At 43.3% G+C, this 15964-nt stretch overlaps 1 protein-coding gene across 1 annotated transcript in view; it reads left to right on the top strand.

The window, feature by feature from the left end:
• Positions 1-15748, top strand: part of LOC310997879 (serine/threonine-protein kinase MARK1-like) — a 30669-nt gene extending 14921 nt beyond the window's left edge. The window contains exons 4-18 of the mRNA XM_083987703.1: positions 4634-4682; positions 5203-5268; positions 5669-5739; positions 6726-6782; positions 6896-7132; positions 8509-8628; positions 9383-9482; positions 9605-9717; positions 9825-10026; positions 10766-10947; positions 11120-11211; positions 11307-11447; positions 12039-12290; positions 13891-13935; positions 14052-15748. Of these exons, the coding sequence (XP_083843829.1) occupies positions 4634-4682; positions 5203-5268; positions 5669-5739; positions 6726-6782; positions 6896-7132; positions 8509-8628; positions 9383-9482; positions 9605-9717; positions 9825-10026; positions 10766-10947; positions 11120-11211; positions 11307-11447; positions 12039-12290; positions 13891-13935; positions 14052-14397 (2073 nt within the window). The 3' untranslated portion in view covers positions 14398-15748. The remainder of the gene's footprint in view (positions 1-4633; positions 4683-5202; positions 5269-5668; positions 5740-6725; positions 6783-6895; positions 7133-8508; positions 8629-9382; positions 9483-9604; positions 9718-9824; positions 10027-10765; positions 10948-11119; positions 11212-11306; positions 11448-12038; positions 12291-13890; positions 13936-14051) is intronic.
• The last annotated feature ends 216 nt before the right edge of the window (positions 15749-15964 follow it).

Below are 15964 nucleotides of genomic sequence, written 5' to 3'. Positions count from 1 at the left end.
TTCATTTCTGCACCTGTGTAGCCGAAGCCATTAATTTAATTTAATTTGCTTCCACTCACAGCCCTCCTCCTCATTTAACTCAGTATTTAAAGTGGAGTTCATAACGCAGAGGAAAAGAGCCGAGACGTCAGATCTTAACATCCATGTTTTCATCACTTATTTTCCCAAGCTTGTCCTCGTCGGCCGTGTGTTTCCGTTGGATTATTTGGTTTTTAAAAAGAGGTAAGCGGCCGGCAGAGTGAGTCATGAGGTTAGAATGAAGCTCTGATCTGTTCCTTTATGGCCCATTGGCGCTCTCTGCCCTGGTGTGACTTTGTGGTGGTTTCAGTGTAACAGGAAATGAGGTCAGCTGAGCCTCCAAAGCACCTCCTTAGATCCGCCACAGGAAACGCATCACAAGTCATCTGTGGTCTGGGATGTTGACGTTGTCATGGTTTTTGGGGCATTTTAGCTCTAAAATAGGCCTCTCCGTTAATCCCCTCTTTCACTGAGCAAACACTGCTCTCATCCCACCATCCCATCGCTCTCTGTCTCTCCTCTAATCTGTAAATAAGAGTTGTTTCTTTTCATCGCTTCCACACAGACATGTTAAAGGTTATACAGTACGAACACCCGGTCACGCATGCAGACGAAATCCAAGCCCGCACTGTAAAAATGCAAGGTGCATTGAGAAAACGTAGGACTGTTTGATTTGTGATGCAAAACAGGGAGACGGAGAGCGAGAGAGTAAATGACACTGACAGCTTCTCTAAACACTAAAATCTAAAAGCCTAAACTACAGTTAAACCGCAGTGCGAACCTTCAGTCTCGCTACATTAAATCTGCAAGTGAATGCAGTTTTCTAGTTTTTGAGACAGAGAGATAGTTGTCAGAACAACACGTGTTATTTTTTCTGCCAGTTGTAAAAAGATCACCATTGGGTCAAGCTCTCTTAATGGTTGTTGTTTATGCCTGCCACTCTGCATTAGCCTATGAAACGCTGTGGAGCCCATGGGCCAGAGGAGCTCTGCTGTCGTACAGATGAGTAGAATGTGAGTGGACAGATAGCACAGTTATAGCACACAGTGTTACAGTGTCTCAGTACAGTCCAGTTTAAATATCATGATGTAAATGATGTTTGAAATATAAGCGATGCTGCTGCTACAGCATGGCATTTCAAAGTTACATCTTGCAATATTCAGTATTATAATACAAACCAAAATGTGGAAGCTGCAGCTTTACCTGTCCATGGATGAGATCTCAGTGCTGCTGTCTTGGCTTTAATGGAGAGGTAGAATGGGCCAAAGAAGAAAAAGTGAAGTCTGCTGCTGACTTGACTCGTGGAGTTAAAGATCATGAATAGCAAGTGGCACATCTTTACAGGAGACAGAGAGATGTGCCTTTTCGTGTAGGGGTTATTTTCAGCACCTCAGGAGTGGAGGGCAGGACAGGACAGGACAGGACAGGACAGGACAGGACACTGAATGTCAGTCACACTTTCGATCCCTCTGCCCACCTGTTTCTTTGTCTCTCACTTTCTTCCTCTGACTGACAGCGGACATTGTTATTTACTGATTTGTGGTTTTGAGGAACTTTTTTGTGCAAATCAAAACTTGTATATACACAAACACACACTCATTAGAGGGATGAAGTCTTCCAGGCTACACATCCTATCAATAATCTCCATGTTGAATGAGCAGCTGTGCTGCTGTGACTGAAATAGTCCAGCCAGTTCCTGTAAGTGCTCCCAGACTGATATCTGCTGTTCTGCTCCTTCTGCACGGGGACTCTGCTGTAATTAAGGCTAGTTTGGGAGTCTGGGCGCCCCTAGGCGGTGGGAAGTAGGTCACTGGCACAGACTCCTGAGATTCAGGCACATTGGAAACGGCGTGCTTTCATGTGTGTGATATGCATTTTGTTTTTGCAGCTATTGTCCTTTTGGCCGTTCACTGTCTCAGTTCCTCACCTGAATGGACTGTTTTTGTTTGAAAGGTCATTTTTTTTCCCTCGGAGGAAGCCCAAATATTCACTTGTTGCTAATGTCCAGACACACCTCAAAAGCTGCTTTATGCCACGCTGTGACTCTCCTTTGCGCCTGTAGATATTATTGATATTTGTACTAGACTGGATCAAACTCCAAACTCATTATCTGCTGTCAGCCACCATGGCAGCTACATCCCTATTGAGCTTGTATTGACTGCCACTGTGTTCGTTGTTGTCGTTTTCCACCGCCCTTCTCAGATTTGTTCTAATTTTTGTTTCCAAGTGGCTGCACGCGTGCTTCCCATGTGAAGGGCTTTAGGGCAATGACGCAAACAAGAGTGAGAGAGAGGGGAAAAGATAAGAGATGTAGATAAAACACTGACTCCATGGTCTATCACTCATTCAGAATAATGAAGAGCTTGTCTCGATGGATGCAGAGAGAGAGAGAGAGAGAGAGAGAGAGATATGCATATTTGAGACTGTCACTTGTGTGTTTATTCTTGTGTAGTGCAGGATATCTTCTGGTTATTGTGTCAGTGTATTTCCACTCTAATTGACTTTGTTACCATGGGGGAATCTCTCAGGCCCACAGAGCAGCTGATGAATGTGGAGCTGCGTTTGGCCACACAGGAGAAGCCGACTACACCGAGCCTCCCAGGAACTGTAGGATTTGGGGACAAAAACACTGGTCCCATAACCAAACACTGAATGGATCCATGTACATACACAGACATTACTTTAAAATGTGAAATAATAAACACACAAATAGATTACTTGATTAAACTGCCTGCAGTGTTACAGTAGACACAAAGGAATCACAGTACATTCAGAGAGGCAGATTTGAACAACTACATTCCTAAAGGGACACTGTGTCATTGGATAACTATATATAAATGTATGTATATGTGACTAGTTATAATAACACAAAAACTAATAACATTAATATCACAATTTTAAAATCTTATGAGAGGAGCTCTTAGTTGTGTGTACAGTAACTGATCCATGTTTCTTCAAATGTCACATTTGACATTATCCTATTTGTATTTTCATGTGTTTGTTTACACATAGATATTACATTATATGATGTTATATTTTATATTCTATAATAGACCATTTGTAGAACTGTTTGGAGGTGTTTAATGCACATTTTTATATAGCCTATAGTTCAGTAGTAGGATGGCGTGTGTGGGAAATACAGTTCCCATGTTCTTTCAGGATGTCACCAGTGTCCCAGTGTAGCTCATTAATGCATTTTAAATAGTTTTTCAGTAACAATGGAGCTCTATGGCACAATCATCAGGGGAATAATGTATAACAGGGCTTGGCTGCACAGACAATACGAATTAGTGTGAAGAGAGTCTTTGTTGGTTTTCTTCTTTTTATGGGAAAAAAAACAATACCAAGTGGTTTCTTGAAGCCTTCTGCAGCAGCTCTGTCTTTACTCTGTGCGTGTGCGTGTTTAGGGTCTAATGAGATGAGGTGTCAGAAAGAAAGAAGAGGTAAGGCAGGCGAGCAAGTAGAGGCAGAGAACAGAAGCTAGAATTAGAGAGGCAGAGAGTACCTGCATGTTGTGGAACCAGACTGTAGCAGAGAGGTCCCACAGAGTCGGGCCTGCTCACACTGGTATAATGGCTGCGTTTGATGACCTAGAAACATAGACTACCCCAGCACTTATGTAAGACTTAAGAGGACCATTAGAAAAAGTTGCATGCTCACACTCGTATGTACACACACACACACACCATTACAGCGTCCATCCACATTTTTTTAATGTTTATATTCGACATGTTCAGTAATGACACGTTGGGTTGTTGTTGATTTTCTCTGGCCAGAGAGAGATGAAAGCATCACTCGTGGCCTTTTTCGCTCAATCAACGTGTTCTGCCAATGGGGAGGAAAAAAAAAAATCTGTGTTCTGTCTCCGGTAGCAGCAGAAGCTAAATCCCAGTTGAGTGAGTGTTGAAATTTAACACTCAAACACATCCTCGGCGCAGCACGACCGGGAGTCAGCAGAATGTAAATGATTCAACAGCACCTCTAAGTGGCTGAAGGAGCTCATATGACATAAACAGTCGCACCAAGACTGTGGAGGAGACATGGTTTTAAATGATTATGAGTCTGAAGCCGACAGTGCGCTCGGCTGTTCTGCTAAACGTGGTGCTGGTGGTAAAACCCACAGATATAGGACTAAGCCATCAATACGATTTTTTTTTTTTTTTGTTACAGCTGTTTTTTTTTTGGACGGCCTTGCTTAAGATGCTTATATTACTGCTTTAGCTGCCTGTGTGTTACGCTGTTGTCTGGTTGTTTGGATGTGCAGCTGACTGGACTGCAGCGCGTCAGTGCAGCTGTAATTCTGCTCCTTATCCGTGTTGGGTAGGGTTTAGTGTGACTTTGTCACCGCATCAGTCATATTGCTTTACACAGTCCTGCAGTCCCATGATCCTCAGGTCCTTTCATGTTCCTGCAGAGTGTAATCCAGTTTCAAATATATATACACAGTGTAGAGTTTATTGTGGCTCAGCTCCCTTCCTTCGCTTAGCTCACCAATCAGTGCTTAATAACATTTTCTAAAAGTGCTCTCGCAGAGCGGGCACGCAGGCTCGCCGCTTGTAATGTCATTCAACTTGTTTTTGAGTGCATCAAATAATGTCCCTCTGTCTCTCAACAGCTCTTCAGGGAAGTCCGAATAATGAAGATACTGAATCATCCCAATATAGGTACGTTCAAACCGGAACCTACAGTACTGCATCATTAAAACAACAGACCATGAACAGCATATACCAAACGAAACCAACGTAACTTGCTGCTGGATTAGAGAAAGAAATATAATCATTCAAGAAAATCAGGGATCACACTTAATTAAGTTAATTACAATAGCATATATTTATTGATCATGGGATCCTCTGATTTCGTGTGGTTGGACTTCCCATCATTCGCTTACCTTTACAGTGTCACAGGAGGGTTGGACATAGGGGTTCAAACCGAAAACGTCTTACTGTGAGGGAACAGTGCTAACCACTGCTCTACTGTGCCGCCCTGTTTTGTGATTTTTTTCCCATTCAGATTTCATTCAGCCTCTGATATCAGTTTTAATGTAATGATCCTACACTAATCAGACAAGTAAACTCAGCTGACACCAATGTAGAACCTAAAAACAAACCTGTCCTGTTGCACGTAGCTCTTTCTCATCGCCCCCCAGCCTCATCCTCTTCCCCTCTCTCCAATCTCCCCCTGCAGTGAAACTGTTTGAGGTGATTGAGACGGAGAAGACACTTTATTTGGTGATGGAGTACGCCAGCGGTGGTGAGTGACGCGTTGATGCATAATCCACTAAATGTGTGACACTTGGTTGATCTTGTGAGCGTATTCCTGCTTGTTATTTCCACATTTATCAGTTGTAGAGCAATTTGATAAGCGCACACACACACACAGACTACAAAAAACACTGTCAGCACTGTATACCACAAGGTCATGTAAGTTCAAGCTGCCGCTAATGTAATATTCATCCCAGAACATCCTGATCATTACACATCTGTGACCTCTGACCAGTCACTGTCACAAATGCTTTTATGTCGAATGTGCCATTTGGTAGCTGCTTATACTATATATCTCACACACACACGCAGCGAGCATGAATATTGCTGTTAACCCTAGTTGTGATAAAGGAAATATAACCTGATTGTGTTTTTTCTCTCTACCCCAGGAGAGGTGTTTGATTATCTAGTGGCTCATGGTAGGATGAAGGAGAAGGAGGCCAGGGCCAAGTTCAGACAGGTGAGTCATCATTACAGTATCTGTAAGCTAGCGCTCGCACCTCTGTCGTCACTCCATTACGGTCTTCAGAGGGAAACACTGCATGCACCAAGATCAAGCTTCGTCACCAGCTGCAGAGGAGAGATGGAGTGCAGATAGCTTGGTCTGGGAGAACAGGGGGTTGAGAACAACTTCCTTATAGATGCTGCTCTGACACCTAGTGGCGTTACAAGAGCAGTGAGGCATCTACACCACTGTATGTATGTAATAGTCTGCTTTATGCTTACTAATGCCCTGAAATGAACAGGACGTTTGTGTCTTTCGCTTAATTTTCTTTTTATTCAATGAAGCAAGAGCAAGATTTTCACATCCATTTGGCCCATGATTAAAATCCCTCATTTGGTGGTATTAGATGACTCAGAGGATGTGGGCAGTGTGTCTATCTGTGTATGTGTCAAATTTAGAAAGGTAGTTTGTGTGTTGCCGACTGCATGCAGGTGGTCAGTGTCATCTGTCAAAGAACAGCGCGTTTTCTGTTTGATTGATGCCGGTGTATGTTCATGAAGTGTCCCCGTCAACTGTCCCTAGCAACTGTTGGATGTCGACTCAAGCGAAATATGTGGTTTGTTAGACCTCAGAATATGATCACAAGCCCTGTGATGCTCAAACAGTTTTCTATCAAGCCCTCCAGGTTTTATCCACTGCTATCATCACTGAGGACGTTACTGTGGCTAAACTGAGCTTCAGTGAAAAATATTTGATGCAATGTAAACTTGAGCTGAGTTTTTGAATATAAAGGACATCATTAAAAAAAAAAATTACGATTTGATTTAGTAGCAGTTTTATCTTTAGCTTATGGCCTGTTGGTCAGACAAAACAACTTCTAGCTTTGCATAAAGATCCATATAGCTACTACTATTTTTTTTAAATGTGATGCATCATTGTTTTTTTTATCATTAATATACCTGCAGTCAGTGTCTTATGATGTGTGTATGTGTGTGTTTCAGATTGTGTCTGCAGTGCAGTATTGTCACCAGAGAAGGATAGTACACAGGGATCTAAAGGTGAGGATCCAAACTAGTTCTCTGTCTGACGCTCTTTTCACGGTATAATATGTAATTTAACTTGAGAAAGACTCTGTAAATGAATGAATGGTTTTGTGTTTTTCCCACCTCAGGCAGAGAACCTGTTGTTAGACGCCGACATGAACATCAAGATCGCCGACTTTGGCTTCAGCAACGAGTTCACCGTGGGCAGTAAGCTGGACACTTTCTGTGGCTCTCCGCCGTACGCTGCCCCTGAACTCTTCCAGGGAAAGAAGTACGATGGACCAGAAGTGGATGTCTGGAGCCTCGGGGTCATCCTCTACACACTGGTCAGCGGCTCTCTGCCCTTCGACGGACAGAACCTAAAGGTGTGCACTTGTTCTGGTTTTTGGGATGTATCAGGTTATGAAGTTGATTACCTTAAACCTTGTTCCTGTACCCGATGATGCACTTCCCCCATCATCATATTTATTACCAACATTACTTCCTGTTTTATTACAGGCTTTTATTATTCTCTGAAACCTCTTTCTAACACACAATCCAACAGTAATGGTATTATTTATGCACCACCTAGCCACCTACCTTGCAAAAGTTGCAAAGGGCACTGGGTTTGGATTTCTGTTTTTCTTGAAGGCGTTTTCTCCCCTTACGTGATTCATGGCATCTTGCCTCTTTCTACAATGGCAGACTTTTAGCTTTGCCTTTGTGTGCAGTAAGTCAGAGAACTATTATATAAAAACAGTTTTGCCCATAGACATATTCAGAGGACACACCCTGGCAACTTTGAAACACATTGAGATCTTTAATCTCTCCCAAAACTAAGTATGAAACCGCACAGCCGCCGCTGTTGCTGGGAAACAACAACAAGAACAACAACAATACATTTATGCATCAAAATACATAAATTATTCAGTTTTTGTCTGATAAAAATAAAATAGAAAAATCAAAGTGCTACAGTGCGATATTCTAACTGAATTAGGATACAACAACCCCAAACTGGGTTACTTGAATAACTAAATTAAGAGTGGAATTTCCTGTGTCTGTCCATTGGAATGAGACATTATAGAGATTAATCTACCCTGCGTTAATAATTTAGTTTTGGAAAAAGAAAAGTCTTGAAGCTTCAGTGAATGTAGCAGGTCAAAAAATATTTATAGCATCCCAATATTATTCATATTTATAGCTATCCAGAGTGATCTGTAGTGTACTAATAATGAATTGATCACATGACTACATTTAATCTGAAAGCTGCTGCACTTCTTAGTGAAATCCATGAGTTATAACTCAATTGTTTTTACTTCCCTAAATTCTGTGGAGCTTTTTAAGTACCTTTCAGCAAATTCAGTTAATCACATTAGTTTAATGTTCGACAACCTTTTGTCCTAAACCACAACAGGCAGCTGTTTCTAGATAAAAGGCTGCGTTAAGCCCACTGCACACTTAAAAAGCACCGTCAGTAAACATTATGAATCATTTACTAACTAAATGAGTGAGAGGTTTGCTGCAGGAGTTAATGTGGACCAAATAACAGAGCTTGATGAGTGAATGCTAATAATGGTCTGTATCTGCTGGATGACTGAATAGGCAACTGTTTGCTTGCTTTGTCTCTCTTTCAACTTAATACTGCGATAATGTTGTTGTTACACCTCCATGCATTGCTCCCGAAAGACAATAATTACAAAAACCTGCACTGCTAATTTCCGATATTGGTTTCATCTCTGAATGTCTGTGGCTCGGTGTGCAGGAGCTGAGGGAGAGGGTCCTGCGGGGAAAGTACCGCATTCCTTTCTACATGTCTACAGACTGTGAAAACCTGCTGAAGAAACTACTCGTGCTCAACCCTGTCAAACGAGGCAGTTTGGAGGTATTTACTGGCATTTGCATCCTCACAATTGTTTTCTCCCCATTCACAAATGTGTTGCACACACACACACACACACACACACACACAGCGGTGGGCCTGCAGTGGAACAGAGGCAGTCCTAATGATTTAGAGCAGGATTGTTGTGCGTCATCTGGAAGCACATAATTGCCGCTGCTGTTAATTATGAACAGAACAGAGCTGTACAATTTACAGCCTGTCAGAAGGAGATTAGGAAACATTGTTCATCTGAGATAAGAGAAGAAAAAAAACATTACAGATTCTTTTGATGAACACATTCAAGAAATAATACAACTAGATACAACTGTTGAAGCATATCAAACTAAATAAAAACAACGCAACCCTTGCATGTTAGAGTGCATCCTGTCGTTGAGCATTGGTTGGAGCTTGTTTCTCCTTTGCAAAACAATATCAGTTCATTTTACACTCGACCTTTTCCACAGTCGATACCGCCCCTGCACTCAGGACCAGGCTAAAGTTCAATATTAAAGATTTCTCCACCAATAACAACCATTGATCACAGTGTTGTCCGGCCGCAGCTGAACCTGCGATCAAAGACATTTTTATAAAGAAGTCATCCATTTCTCCACTCCCATGTCATTAGCCTGGCCCTTAACTGTCATGTTGAATAGTGAATTATAACGAATGTAAGTCATGATTCATGACGTGTCGCTAAGAAAATAGCTGTAGCACTAATTCTATGCGACGTGCATTAATTGTCTTGTTTCTTTGTCAGCAAATCATGAAAGACCATTGGATGAATGTGGGTCACGAGGAGGAGGAGCTGAAACCTTACATCGAGCCTGAGGCCGACTTTAGTGATTCATCCAGAATAGGTGTGTCAAACTGCGTGTGTGTGTGTTCGTGTGTGTGTGTGTGTGTGTTCATGCGTGTGTACGTTCATATGTCATGTCCAATGCTAACGCTGTGATTTACGCCGACGTCTGTCCTCCATCAGAGCTCATGGTGACGATGGGTTTCCCTAAAGATGAGATCACAGAGTCTCTACAAAACCAGAAGTACGATGACGTCATGGCAACCTACCTGCTGCTGGGCAGAAAAGCTCCAGAGGTCGGTACATGCCGGGACTTTTGTCCTTGTCTTTGACATCATCACCTCTGGTTTAACGGGGCCAACCGCTCCGCCTCTTTTTTTACATTTCCGCCTTTGCATTTCAGTTCGAGGGCAGCGAGCCTCTGACCAACAGCATCCTGGGCCAGCGACAGCGGCCGACCAGCGACATCAACAACAGCTCCAGCATTTCTCCCGCCCATCCCAAGGTCACGCGCAGCATCTCGGCCAATCAGAAGCAGCGCCGCTACAGTGATCATGGTGGGGATGATGATGGTGGTGGTGGTGGTGGTGTCGTAGAGAAGCCAAGTAAAGTAACCTCGTCCTTCCCAGCTCTGAGAGTGCTGCTGGCTGCGTGTTGTGTAGAGGGAAGCTGCTTGTATCCACGCTGCTGACGTGCCACTGAGCAAAGGCGCTAGAGCATTTTAAACACGACTAGTGCTTTTTTATATAGGTGAATAAAGCCGAAATAAACATTTTGCTCGTAGAAACAACATAAAGAAACACACTGTGTTCTTATGTGTTCATAGATTTTCGATACAACTGTTACTTGGTCGTCACACTGAGACTAATTTCTTTACCGACTGTGGCGAAATTTTCCTGAACAGTTTATTCAAATGCACAAAGCAGTGACTCAACCTGACCATGTGTTGCCTCGGGTTGTGTAGCAGCTTCCTTCTATGTCATGTGGGGCCATTGTGTCTGCCGCCATCTGCTGGCTGGCTGCTTTCCTGTAGCTCCCTCTGGACCAGCACCTCAAAGCATGAGGAGGGAACAGCTTTGCCTTGTACCCGCTCACCTTGGCTTCTGTAGCTCGACAATGTGTGGAACTAATTGTTGTTTTTTGCGGAAGTATAATACCTGACGGACTGGATGATGTGTACATCCTGGCTTTGAGTGGCTTTTACTGGCACCATTGTAATGAAGACACTGTCCTCATCCTTTGTCTAAAAACGTTCCTCGGCATCTTGAACGTCTGTAAATTTGAGTCCCCGCCCTGATTGAATGAGATTTTCATCTGTGTCTGTACGTGTTGCCGCTCCTTTAGTTGGTCCGTCCGTGCCGCCGGCGGTGTCGTACACGAAGCGCGGCCAGGCCCTGAGCGTGGAGAGCGACCACAGGGAGGAGTGGGACGGAGCGCGCCGGCTGGAGCTCAGCACTTCCAAAGGAGACGTTCCCGCTTCCCCGCTGGGCGTCCAGGAGAGGAAGAAGACGACTAGTGCTGTCGGGGTGAGAAAGGAGAAAACACACAGATAACACATGAACAAATGAGGGTGGTAGAAAGAATTTATGGTGAGGAAAAAGAGGTCACAGCTTCCTGTTTGTGCCTTTCTTATCTTCTCATCGCTCAGTAATTAGTTCGGTTAAAAATATGTCTTCTGGTGTCTTTCTCCGCATGTAGACCAATGGATCAATGACTCGCAGGAACACGTATGTGTGCGAGCGTTCCTCCACTGACCGCTACTCGGCCATTCCTAATGGCAAAGACAGCAGGTAAATACAAACACTGAGCTACAGGTTCGGCTCCGTGTGTTCTCTGTTTCCATGTGCATGTTGTTGTAGTGATGCTCTCTTCCCTCTGTCCCCAGTTTAACCGAGGTGTCGGGTAGCACCCCGTCGACTGCCATGAGCTCCACGCGACCGCGTCACACTAAGTCCATGTCTTCGTCAGGGCATCCTTCAAAGAGCACACTGCCCCCCATCGACGACAACACGGAGCTTAAAGCCAGGTGAGCAGCCTCATCATCTGGTAAATCAAAGTACAAACTACCTACTTACTACAATACATACAAGTTTCAACCAGTAACTTACATAATAGATTTTGTTTCTCTTTGTGAAGTTGTTTGTTTTGAACATTTCTGATGCATTGATCTCTATGTCTGCTGTTCTAATTAATGTACTTTGTTATTGTGAGATGTTAAATTCTGAAATTAACTTCATTATGTATATTTTTCTTATTTTGTCTCTGTTCTATTTATGATTATGTGTTTATCTTCATTTTACTGGTTTCAAAGGTACTGGTACATATTCAGAGTTTTCTTTTTTTTCCCCTCACAACTCTTTGGAGTGATTAGTTAACATAAAATGCATAAATATCAATAGGAAGATTCAGGAGTAGGCACATATAAGCTCAACAACTTCAGCCTACACCCTTTTGATCATTCAAAAACAAAAGCAAATGAATGTACTGTATATGTCTGCTTGTGTAATTTTGCACATATGATCAAATAAATGAAATGAAATGACAGAAGTGATACTGACAGTATAATTCATGTACGTAATTTACACCTCTAACTCTATAACCTGTCTGTATCCTGTAGCTCCTCTCCGCGGGGTCCCTCCACCTCTCCGTCTGCACACAGTATTAGTACCCCGGAGAAGAACCGCTTCCCTCGTGGTACCACCAGTCGCAGCACTTTCCACGGAGCTCAGCTCAGAGACCGCCGCAGCGCCACCTACAACGGCCCGCCGGCCTCGCCCACTCTGTCCCACGACACGGGGGCTCTCGCTCAGCAACGCAGGGGCACCTCCACCGGGATCATCAGCAAGATCACCTCCAAGTTCGTCCGCAGGTGAGCGAAGACAAAACGGCTACACTGGCGATTCACTTAGATTCTTGTAGAGGGGACATTTGATTGAGAGTCGAGTGTGTGTGTCCTTAAACACAGATTGTTAAAGGGATGGTTCAGTTTTGAAAGAAATCCTCTTTACCTTCTCAGTCAGATAAACTAATGGATGCTGTTTTATGTCTCTGAATAATTGAAGGTATGAAGGATGGTAACATTAATAACATCCTTAATTAATAATCACACTGAATGTTTGTAGGATCAGGTACTAAGATGTTGTATAATGTTGTATAATGTTGTGTAATGTAAACATTTTTCCTGCCTCTCAGCTGCTGTCATTGTTTAAAAAAGAACTTTTTATCACACTTAATAACAGGTGCCCACAAAATGAATTGTAAGAGAAAACAATATATATACAATAATATGGAATATTATCTTATTCACAGCATGTATATATTCAAAACGGTACATTTTCAGTGTAGTAACCACTGGTCGGAAAAACATCAAGTATCAGAGCTAAGCTATGTAGAGATATTCTCTTTACCATCAAGAGCAGTGGGAGACATAAAGGATCATCCATGGTTTGCTTTAAATGTTTAAAACAGGTCAACATATGGTGCAAAAAAAAATTCAGATAATATGATGTAAACTTTTCCAGCAGTGAAAACAAAGAAATTTCTCACGTGCTCTACCAGCTTCTTGAAAACAGATGTGCTCTTATTCCCAATGCTTAGAGCTTATTGTTGGATGCTACGCTATTACCCTTTCCTGTCAACATGACAGGCAAAGGATAAAAGCTGCTGATCCAAACACCAGTTATCTCCCAGTGTCACCTTCACACTGGCCCGTCTGCTAGAAGCTCACAGCTCTCTCTCCTCTTCTCTCCGCATAGAGCTCTGTCTTTCAGGTCAACCCGGAGGTAGGAGAACACAACGCTTGCTGCACCTGTCCCCCCCACTCCCATCCAAAAAGAGATAAAAAAAAAAGACTCTGTGCCCACAATGACCTTGGCCCGTGTTTCCTTAACCCCTTACGTACTTGCCCACCACACCACATCCTTGCTTACTGACCCCCTTGTTATGCCGTGTATTTCCTTCCCTTGTGTCCACTGCCTCAAGAACAAAACCTTACAGCTCACCAGCTTCTCCTCTACTAAGACACAATATCTGCTTCTCAAGTCGCTGGCTGTCCTCTCCTTACTCTCCCCTGTCCTCGTGCTGCGCTATAAGAGAAAAAGATCAGGCAAATTAAACGCAGGCCGGATCTTAAGACTTCAGAAACCCGCTCTTAACGCTCCGTACGGATGGATCAGTGGGGATTAAGGAAAGGTATAGCGCACAGTGGACGGTCGGATGCATTCGGTTATTGTGAAGGTGCCACAGTACTAAGTGCCTCAAAAAGTCACAGTCACCTCATTGTGTGCTGAACCCTGATACACAGGAGTGTGGATTCTTTCCTGGCATGATGCCTGACACCCCTTCTCCATGTCCAGTGATGATGATGATGATGATGATGATGATGATGGTGGTGTTCGTGGCGGGTGGGGCGGGGACTTGTGTTGAAATCAGCTTGTGGGAGTTAACAGTGTATTCCTGGTTTATTTCAGGGTGCCTAGTGAGGGAGAGGCCAGTGCCAGGACAGAAACACCAAGGTGAGAGTTTGATCGCGACGTAGACGTCACAGAGAAGCTGTAACCGTCTCTCCTCCCCTCCTCTGTGCTCACTTCTCTCTTCCTGTCATCTCCTTCCTTCCTTCTGTCGCCCGTAGGAGCGCGTCCGGCGACACCAAGGAGGACGGCGGCCGGGACTCCAAGCCTCGCTCGCTGCGTTTCACCTGGAGCATGAAGACCACCTCCTCCATGGAGCCCGCCGAAATGATGAGGGAGATCCGAAAGGTCCTGGACGCCAACAGCTGCGATTACGAGCAGCGAGAACGCTTCCTGCTTTTCTGCGTCCACGGCGACGCTCGCCAGGACAACCTGGTCCAATGGGAGATGGAGGTGTGCAAGCTGCCCCGCCTCTCGCTCAACGGCGTGCGCTTCAAGAGGATATCGGGCACGTCCATCGCCTTTAAGAATATCGCCTGCAAAATTGCCAATGAGCTCAAACTGTGACAGCAGATCCCGGTCCGTCTTTTGGGGGGCGAGCTCTGGTTACGGTGGTCTCATCTCATCACTGGATTAGTGTTGACTTTACAGGACTTGAAAAAAAATAAAAATTCAGCACTGAAGGTCCTCACCGTGCAGAATCAGGGTGGACTCGGCTGGTAAACGTGCAATACTGGCCATGAATGTACTGTACAGGGTAGTGGATGAAAGATCGTGCAAGGTTTAACCTCTGTGACGGAGAGAGAGAGATAGCAAAAACAGCTAACCCCCTCCACCCTCCCACCTCTCGTTTATTTTATTTTGTTTTTCTTCCGTCCGGCTCTCTGTCTCTTTCATCAGCCCGCAGGACACATTCATGTAACACATGCAGTATGCAACTGAAAATGACCATCCTGCAATAATGTTTTCAATCTCTTTTTCTAAATGCCTACTACAAGATCTACTCCTCGCTGAATAACCATTAAAATTAGCTAAAAAAATAGCCGCTTTTCCACCTGTGTTAAGTCAGTATATAGATCAGGCTGGAGTCCATACTAAAACTATGTAAAAGAGAATTGTACTGTATGCATAACATCTGCAGGTACTGTATTGTATATTGATTTTGAGTTCTGTACAGGATTTTATTGTCAATACTGTCTTTTTTCATGGAGTTTGAGTTCTTTCCGAATATAATTGATGTCTCTTAGAGCATTATTCTTTCAGTCTGTGAGTTTTTTTAATTCTTTTTTTTAAGAGCCACCATATGAAAATAGTGTTTTTAATTTTATTTAAAGAGCACTAAATTATTTTGTGGAATATTAAGGGATGTGTTCCCTTGCCTTTTATGTTATATTTTATTTGCCTACAGAAAAGAAAACACTAAGTTGCACCACATAGACTTAGTTGTAACTTCAGTTAAAACTGAAAATGTGTTCACTTTATTTTCTCTCAGCAGCAGGCGAGTGAATCGGAGGTCCTGCTGCTATTGCACAAGTTTTCCAGGGTGATGTGTATGAACATGAGAGTATGCACCTGTATTTCTTTCATGTTAGTTTGGTTAGTCCTCAATTTAAAATAAAAAAAAGCAGGATTTAAATTGGTTTACTTTAGAAAAGCAGAGGACAGGACGTCTTTATCCAAAGGACTGAAGATGCATGAAAAGTCAAACAATCACCACGAAAGAAGCAGTTGGTGTCAAACGAGCCTTTCTGAAGAGCCTGATTTAGTCCTGCCACCAGTGTGATTGTGCAGGTACTTGTGTATCTCCTTGCTTGTGTTTTTTTTTTTTTTCTTCTTTTTTTTAATTCAGCGGATTTTATTGTATTTATTCCATTACATTGTAATGTGCTGCTTTGTAGAATTGAGGCGTGCACTTTGTTGGAGAAAATAAAAAGGATTTTATTTGTTTGTATTTCTTTCATTTCATTTCTCATGTCTGTATCATGATAACACAACTAACTCTGAGACGACAACTTCCCTCCGGTGGTTAAGTAGATTGTGTTGTGAAGTGTGTTGTGTTGTGTTGTTTTGCCTTGAGGACTGTATGTGAGTGTTTTGCACCGAAGGCATGTCATACTACGCGTTGCCAGCAGGG

The sequence above is a fragment of the Trachurus trachurus genome (genome assembly GCF_905171665.1).
Source record: "Trachurus trachurus genome assembly, chromosome: 15".
NCBI classification, from domain to species: Eukaryota; Metazoa; Chordata; class Actinopteri; order Carangiformes; family Carangidae; genus Trachurus; species Trachurus trachurus.
This window is presented reverse-complemented; position numbering and strand designations above follow the sequence as displayed.